Source organism: Taudactylus pleione, unplaced genomic scaffold (genome assembly GCF_031769625.1).
Source record: "Taudactylus pleione unplaced genomic scaffold, aTauple2 ptg000013l, whole genome shotgun sequence".
NCBI classification, from domain to species: Eukaryota; Metazoa; Chordata; class Amphibia; order Anura; family Myobatrachidae; genus Taudactylus; species Taudactylus pleione.
Genome location: NW_028284416.1, coordinates 2,827,605 through 2,836,568, shown reverse-complemented (window position 1 = coordinate 2,836,568; position 8,964 = coordinate 2,827,605). Strand labels below are relative to the sequence as shown.

The window sequence follows — 8,964 nt, the reverse complement described above, 5'->3', positions numbered from 1 at the left end:
GTAGTGCTCGCAGTGCTTGCGGTCGGGTACATTCAACCGCAAGCGCTGCGGTCACTTCCGACGGACCCCGACGGACCGATGGTCGTATACACTTCCAGGAGATGACGTGCGCAAGTGGGCGTATTATGAATGGCTGGTGGGCGTCAGCATGCACAAAGTGATCACTTGCCAAGACATAGTGGGCGTGCTAATACCTTGCCATGCTATTGCCTGCCTTGACGTCACTTAGCTGAATTTGCATACGCTGGGAGCGAGCGGCCGCATCTAGCGAGCGGATCTGAATCAGGCCCTAAGTGTCAGTTTTGCAAGCCCCTGACTTTTTTATTTATATTCCGTGTTTTGTTCTCTATCTGCACAAGACTTGTCATTTTGTAGTAAAAGACTCTGCATGGGGGAGATCAGCCTGACATCGTACTCACAGTCTCTGCTCCTGACTCCAGCCCCAGCATTACCCTCTGCTCTCATATAAAGACTCACACAGCCCCTCGGAGCAGATCCCAGAAGGGTTCAGCACATTTGGGACAAGTGCTGTGAAGCCTCTTGAGATTTGAGCTTATTTTTTCTGACTCCTCATAATAACAATAACAACTATTAATTAGTGTAATTACACATGTGAGAATAATGCCGCATATTTGTTAATACTTATTGGTCTAAAGTTTTTTAAGCATCTGTAATTCCCCACCGAAAAATGCAACATCTAATAAGAAATGCCTGGATGTGTACTGAATACGCTCAGACAGGGCTGTAGCAGGGTACTTCTGCGCCCTGTGCCACCCCTCGTGCCTCTCGCCCCCAGCACGTGTGAGGACAGGAGCAGGAAACTGAGGGCAGGGCACGTCCTAATGAGCGTCGGGTGGCTCTCCAGGCTGTAGGGTGGTGTTTTGGGCACCCAGTAAGCCTAATATATGTGCCACCTGGGCAGCTACTGCTGCTGCCCCCTCGGCCTTACACCCTGGGTGGCGGCACCAGTTAGTTACACACCCCTAGTACGGCTCTGTGCTCAGGGGGCAGATAGACGTCTCCATCTAAAACCAAACCCTTATGATATGCTTCTTTTAGGGCAGATGTAGAAGGGAGCTTAGAGCACCAGGTATTTCTGACATGAAACATTCTTTAGCGATTAAACGTGTCCTTACTGAATTTTAGTTGTGGAGGCGCTGCACGCATTCCGTGCCAGGCTTGGAAGCAGACAAATATCACCTAGATGGACTGGGACAAGTTGTTGTTCCTGCATACCACCCATTGCTAAGATCGAATTGAATCTCTGAAGATCAACTGTTATGGCTAGTCACCACCGGGCTGGGACTAATATCAAGTAACTGAGATGAGACCGGTGAAATGTGGCTGGACTAGAACCGGCATATGGTGCTGGTCTAGAACAGGTATAAGGTGGCTGGTCCAGATCCGGTATAAGGTGGCTGGTCTAAAACTGGAATATGGTGACCGGTCTAGAACTGGAAGTCATGGTCGTAGCTAGGGTAGTGCGGCCGGTGCCATAGCACAGGGCACCGCAGGTCAGGGGGTGCTGTTTGGGCCTATGAAATTTCTGTTTATTATCATTCTTGCTTGTAGCTTCCTCTTATTTCATCCCCAGCATCTCCTGGCCTCTCCTATCTCTTCCCTGGCCCTTCCCCATGAAGCCATGGCCCTTTTTTGGGTGCATTATGTCCCTTTGAAAAATGAGGGGGGCGCCAATGCTCTTTCTGGCACAGGGCACCAAAAAGCCTAGTTACGGCTCTGCTGGAGGTGGTGGACCAGGCTGGAACAGGTATATAGTGTCCGGGCTGGAACTGCAATATGTGGACCGGGCTGGGACCAGTTCAGTTCAGATCAGTATACTGAGCACACAGAAGAGCCAGGAACACTGGCAGTACTGCTGACTCTGCCGAACCAGGATGGCTTCCGGAGACAACGTTGCACTGGCAACTGGCTAGCGTAGTAGGGGGACTTATATAGGGACTGCTGGTTGCCAGAGTCACCTGGCCCTAGGAAGCATTCCTGTTGGTGGAGTTGTAGTCAGGTGACCATTCCCAAGATGGTGGCACCCATGTTCCAGAGGTGGCGGGATTCCCAGCATGGAGACTGTCGGCACTGCACACTGCAGGAGGCAGCGAACACCAGTGGAGCCACTGGACTTCAAAGCGAGCCAGAAGAGGCAGCGCAGAGGTAAGTATCCCTGTCTGATCCTCTGGAGTGTGACAAACACAAAAAGCGGGGGGCATGCCACATTGGGGGTCCGGATGTAATATATGAGGGCATGCAAAGTGCTAGACCAATGTCATCCCAATTCCCCTTCTTTCATAAAAATACTTTTAAATTTCCTGGCACACCAGTGGTGTCAGGCATAGGGTGGTACCTCATGGGTGATGTCCAGGATCGTCCTAACTGAATGTGGCATCTGTAAGGAGATTGTCTTCCCTGCTGCTCTCTAGGTCGGTGTCCTCCTCCTTGTGGATCCCGCTTCTGCAGTACATGGGCACCACCATCTTGGTGCTGCTCACCTGACTGTCTCCAACCAACCAGATTCCAGCTGCCCCAGTCACATGCCTATCACGCAAAGAGCTCCCTGTTAACCAGGATCTGCTCTATAACCAACGCCAGAATAACTTCTCTATTTAGAGTCCATTTCCTGGCTCCTGGCTCAGCTTGCCTCAACTTCTGTTCCAGTGTTTGCTATATTACAAAAAGGTTTAGTACTGCAAGTTTTAAATATGAGGGTGGTTCAATAAAAAGGGTAACAAGATCTGTGTTTTTTTCATCCAATTCCTCTATTTTCTCATGGTAGGGGTGTGTTGTGGGATGTTTTGTTGCCGGTCTACAGACAGCAGCAGATTCCTTTGGGTGCCATTGTGTGTTAGCGATCTGTGCCAGGCTTTCTTGGAGGTAGGTTAAGGGGGGTTGTGATTGACAGAGCCTGGAAAATGGTGGACAAATGGTTGGCCAGACACTTTTTTGGAGTAGGGCGGGAATGCGGTGCATCATCAACTACTCAGAGTCCAGGATGTCCATCTTTTCGCAGGGAGGGGGTTAATTTCATGGAGGAGGGGAATTGTTTGTTCCTTGAGGGGAAAGACCGGCAATCTGTAAAGCGTCCATATTGCTGCAGTAAGGAGCAGTGCACACCCCTTCAATGCACGGGTTAGGCTGATTTCACCCTACTGGGGTCAGCGGCCCCACTCGTCCGGGTGGGCCAAAATGGTGCATCAGTGTGGGTGTTGGATACCGCTCACTTGCTAGAAAGGGAGAGTTGGACCTTGCAAGTGTTATATTGGCATGGGTGTCTTACTTGCTTAAAAAGGGAGAGTTGGCCCTTGCAAGTAGCTCACTTACCATTGTGGAATAGTTGGCCTGGTAAGTTGTGGACATCTTTTGTCTTTTGCCTAAGTCAAGCTGGCGCCAGTGGTTTGCCGTTCTTTCCTCTGCCACCATACTCATTATTGTAAATAAATAAAGCTGACCTATTATTTTTTGAATGGCATTAACTTGGTCTGTGTCTTTATTTTTGAGTAAATGTGGTTTGTAAGAACTTATGGTTACATCCATCATCTGACAATAGAGAGTTTATCAATAGTATGGCCTTGGTACAGATTATTTTTCCCCATACTTGTCTAAGCATTTGTCCCAATGTTACACCAAGGCATCTATCCCAGCATAGAAGAAATCAGTGACAAGTGCCTGGAGCCAGGACATGACGGCTTGCTGAACTTCACCGTCGGTTGTGAATCGCCCAGATGATTCTTCAATGGTCCAAAGACATGGAAATCAGGGTCTGATTCAGAGCCGGACGCTATTTGCGCTCGCTCGTTCAGAAAAAGGGACTGGCTATTTAAATTAACCGTTCGCTCTTTGCGGTCTGTTGACGCCTCCATGTCTGAACGAGCGAACAAAACATGCGGTCGTTATTTTGAAATAAACGCCCCCTGGCCGCTCGCATCATACGTCATGTCCGCTATTTATTAGATTAATCGAGTACATCGAACGGCGTCTGAACTGCTCGCTATTCTTGTGGTTGGTTTTTCCTACCGCAATCATGCGATCAGTTCTGACTAAAAGACAACCAAGTGCCGTGGTCAATGACGCTTCTTTGTTAATTATGCACACCCTTAAAACGCCCGCTTTGACCGTTTGGCACGCCTGCATTCAGATCACCACTCCCCGTTTTCAAGCACCTTCCCCTGTTATCACCCACATACGCCTCCTCCTGTCACTCAAATTAGCAGGCATTCGCTATTTTGCAAGCACAAGATTTCTGGCTGCACTGACTGGTTCGTGCATGCGTACTAAAACCCATACACATGCGCAGATGTGCGAACATTGCTCAGAACGAACGAGCGGCCGCTTACGAGCGGCTCTGAATGAGACCCTCACTTGGTGCCAGGTCAGGTTTGTAGGGAGGATGGTCCAGTACCTCCCAATGGCCGGCCGGATTGCTGCTCATCTTGAACATCTGTCTTGTCGTTATCAAAGGCAGTGCACCATACCCTAACCTGTTTCCGTGACATGAAGTTATCCCCGTACACCTCGACAAGTTGGAGATGAATTTCAGCTGCTGATGTGCCCTTTAGACACAGAAATCTGATTACACTGCGCACCTCAATGTATGACCATGTTCCCGCCAGGCCCGCCATCTTACATCTGATGCTGGGACAGTATGACTGATAGGAAGCGCAGTCTAATGGGCGTGAGGGGAAGCAGTGGTCTACCTGCTCTGGCCTGGCGGGAAATTAGAATGAAATAGAGAACTTTACCCATGTACGATAATAAGTGTTACCTTACTTATTGAACCAGCCTCGTAATTCCAAAAAAATCGTAGTGGTAGTTTCCTATTATTTAGATACTAAAGCTGCATACACACGCAACGATTTAGTAAATTAACGATTTTAGTAAACGATTTTCATTCATGTTTTTAAGGGAAAAATGAATGAAAATGCTAAAATCGTTCATTTACTAAATGTAATGAACGATTTTTTTGAACTACAAACGATTTTTGCATATTCCCTTACTGAAAATCGCTGAGTGGGTCAGTCTGACTGAACTACAAACTACACAGTACAAACGTGAGCGAGCATGAACGATAATCGTTCTTCGTTTTAACTCAGAAAGTGAACGATTTTTTCAACGATTGAACAATAAACGATATCGTTATCGATAATCATTCAAAAAATTGTTGTGTGTGTATGCACCTTAAGGGGTATATTTACTAAAGTGAGAGTTTTTAGAAGTGGAGATGTTGCCCATAGCAACCAATCAGATTCTACATAACATCTAACTAGTGCCTTCTACGAGATAATAGCTAGAATATGATTGGTGGCTATGGGCAACATCCCCACTTCTAAAAACCCTGCACTTTAGTAAATATACTATTTAGGTTCTGTATATTCTGCTATTTCCCTTTTGTTACCCATTTCCCAAGGGCAAAAACAGATCTAGGAGTTAAAAAGAATAACGAGAGGCGTGTCATAGTGCGTAAAAGATTCTCTTGCATAGATTTGCAAAAAAATTTTCACATGCGTGCCAGATAAAAGCACATACATTGCACATCACCAAACTAATATAAAACTAGTATGCCTGTGGCGAGCATTTCGCCAATTTGAACCCAGAACATACGTACAGAAAATGCTTTGCTCGATAATGGCTAGATCATATGTTAATACGACGGAATCGAGTAATAAAAGATGTGTGTGAAACATAACTGGCTAAGCCACGCCGTTTTATGGTTTTTGGGTATTTTTTTACTGTAACATTTTGCCAATTTGTAAGTACGATGATATATTTGGCCATGGACTCTGAAGCAAAATGGACCGTTTCCAGGGGGTATTGCAAGCTGAGCCCCTATAGATGCAAATGATAATGCACTGTTACTCCGCCTCACCGTCTCCCAGCCTCCCACCAATCAGCGGCTGCCAGCAGCTCTCGTGGAAAGAGTCGTTGCTTTTCAGGCGCAAACCCGGTGCTGATTGGCTGGGAGTTGCAAGCCTGGAATCGACGTGTTGGAGAAAGCAGGTGAGGGAAGAGCGCCCCCTACGGCAGCAGCCTCACGTGTTGTGCCACCCGCGCGCCCTCCCACATTATGTAATAGCTACGTCATGCAGCCAGGCGGCCAAACAGGAACCGAACTGGACAGAACGTAAACAGGGCCTAATTCAGACCCGCTTGCGAGCGAAGGACGCTCGCAGGCGGGTCGATGGTGCACTAATGCGCATGCGCACGATGGAGGGAGCTCCGACATGCGCATGCGTGAGACCCGGCAAGCGACGGAGAATCCGTTGCTCGGGGTCTCGCACCAAAGGGGGCGTGCTGTCGATGGTGAGTGACAGCACGCCCCCTTTGGTGGGCGTGCCGGGGGTGTGGCTGCCAGATGGAGGCGTTCCCATGGGAACGCCTACCATCTGAGTCCGGCCCCACTGACATCAGTAGTGATGTCAGTGGGAGTGATTTTGGCTCTGACAGAGCCAAAATCACTCCAGGGCTTGCGGCAGCGAGACCCTACCGCAGAGTCTCATCACAAGCCCTGGTCGCGATGGTCTTGACCATCGCGACCATCATCATGGACGCTCGCTATAGCTGTGGGTGGTAACCCACAGCTATGCGCGCGTCCAAGAGGCCGCTCCATTTTTAGGTAGGAGGGCCCTGATTCAGAGCGAGCGCTCTGGTCAGAGCGTCCGGCTCTGAATCAGGCCCACAGTGTCCACACATGGCTTGGGCACCGGGTCCATGTGAGAGCACAGACCACCAATAGTGTGTGAGAACAGCAGCCAGCGGTGGTTACCCCTATCCCGCTTCCCCCGGGTCACTGTTGCGGCTCTGTGTTCTGGTAGTTTTCTTGACATTTTAAGGTTAGCTATACCAAAGCATTTATTATGGTTTTTGACGATTTTTTCCACCATCAAATTTTATACAGTTTTTATCCAAATTCTGTAATTGCTAATTGAAATCCGTTGCAAAATAATCACATGAATATCTTAATTATTCTTTGAGATATTCAAATTCAAAGAGCGTTCCGGGACAAAATGGACTATTTTTTTCATTGTCCTCATCAACAACTTGATGATGGTGACTGGTGTCCCTCTCTACCGCATGATAATACACCGAAAACACATCACCCGCCAGCCTATGGTACGTGTTAAACGTATTTCCCTGAAGCAGCCTCATTTATGAGATACGCGCAGCTCGACATTAGCTGGTGATTGCATAATTTTGTTGGGCGCTCCTAATGTAAAATGCATCCACCGCTACATAAGGCCCCCAGCAATCACTGCGGTGGGTGTGGCTCGTTGACAAGATTTGCATAATCGCAGCACCTCCATGCTTACCTTGCAGTCAGGTAAGTGTCCGTACTAGAGAATCACCTGTTGTCTTGGGTGCCCAGGAGGCCTCCCCCTAACTTGTGAGGCTCATGGACATTTAGAGAGATGGCAACTATGGTTGTCAGCAACTACACAATTGTCTTGAGACACAAAAGGGGTCATGAAAATGTTAAAGCTGGAGAGACATTAATTTACTCCCTTGCACCGCAACGCCTTCCTTAACACCTGCTTTACCTCTTTGTTCCTCAGGCTGTATATAATTGGGTTTAACATGGGGGTCAAAATAGCATACAGTACAGCCACCACTTTGACGTCTTTGTCCATGGCATGAGTGGATAACGGCCAGATGTAGCAAATGGTCCCACTAGTGAAGTACAGAGTCACCACTGTGAAATGAGAGGAACAGGTGGAGAAGGTCTTAAAGCGTCCTCGGCTGGAGCTAATCTTTGTAATCTCAGCGATGATCCAGCCATAGCTCACCACAATAAAAGTCAGTGGTGCCACCCCAGTGACAATTACGACTATGAAAAACATGACCTCCCCAACTTGTTTGCCAGAACAAGCCAACTTGAAGAGTGGAGTGACATCACAGAAGAAATGGTCCACTCTGTTGGGACCACAGAAATGAAGATGGGATATGGAAAAAACTTGGACAATCGAGTTTCCAAGACCACACGCTAAGCAAGCTAAGACCAGTCTGAACCTGACCGCTCTACTCATAATGAGCGTGTAGTTTAGTGGGAAGCAGACAGCCACGTATCTATCATAGGCCATCACTGCCAGAAGGTAGCACTCGACCACCACGAAGAACTGGAAAGACAAGAGTTGGATGATACATTCGGAGTAATGGATGGACTTCTGGCCAGTGAAGAGGATGGACAGGAGCTTGGGGATTGTTATAGTTGAAAGTATGATGTCATTGATGGAAAGATTGGCCAAGAAGAAGTACATTGGAGTGTGCAGTCGCTGGTCTGAGGAAATCAGAGCTAGAATCACTATGTTACCAATCACAGTGATCAGGTAGATGCAGAAGAAGATGAGGAACAGCTGGAGCTGAGGTTCCGCAGATTCAGATAATCCAACAATCAGGAAGACGAACACAGAGGACTTGTTTTCCTGATTTGCATTTGCCATTGGGTCACCGTTGGACTGAAAGACAGAATAAAGTGTTAGTAAAAAAATACTATAACCCCCCTCCCTAAAAAAGTGAATAATTGAATTATAGGACAGCTAACAAATTACCACCTTATAGATGTCAGTATATGATGTGTTATCATTTTATTTGCAGCAATATCCTGGACTATTGCTATTAGAGATGTTCGTGGGCCCCGTGTTTTGGTTTTTGCCAAAACCACCCTCAAGTGTTTTGGATTGGATTTGGGTTTGGTTTTCTTAAAAAATTGATAAAAACAGCTACAATTGTGTCACTTGGACCCAGTGTTGTTCCTACACTATTATTTCCATCAGCAACTATCATTTCCATTCAATTTTGACCACATCACAGCACCTAAAATCACGATGGAGGGACTTCAATGAAATCCAGAATGTTTTATTTATTTTTTATGTATAGTATCATTTTATTGAAAGTTGAAGGGCCTTCCTGACTTCAGGATCTCCCTGATAGTAGCTGACAGAAGGTGACCTGTCAATGAGCATC

The 8,964-nt window shown here is 47.2% G+C and overlaps 1 protein-coding gene across 1 annotated transcript; it reads right to left on the bottom strand.

Moving 5' to 3' along the window:
• Nucleotides 1-7,493: 7,493 nt before the first annotated feature.
• LOC148542311 (olfactory receptor 5A2-like) lies at nucleotides 7,494-8,441 on the bottom strand. Its single transcript, XM_088469067.1, has one exon. It carries the CDS (start codon nucleotides 8,439-8,441, stop codon nucleotides 7,494-7,496), a length of 948 nt encoding a protein of 315 aa, XP_088325193.1.
• Nucleotides 8,442-8,964: the final 523 nt, after the last annotated feature.

Bases quoted from the DNA above. Each gene is read 5' to 3' on its own strand.
- LOC148542311 (XM_088469067.1), bottom strand. From the start codon at position 8,441: ATGGCAAATGCAAATCAGGAAAACAAGTCCTCTGTGTTCGTCTTCCTG.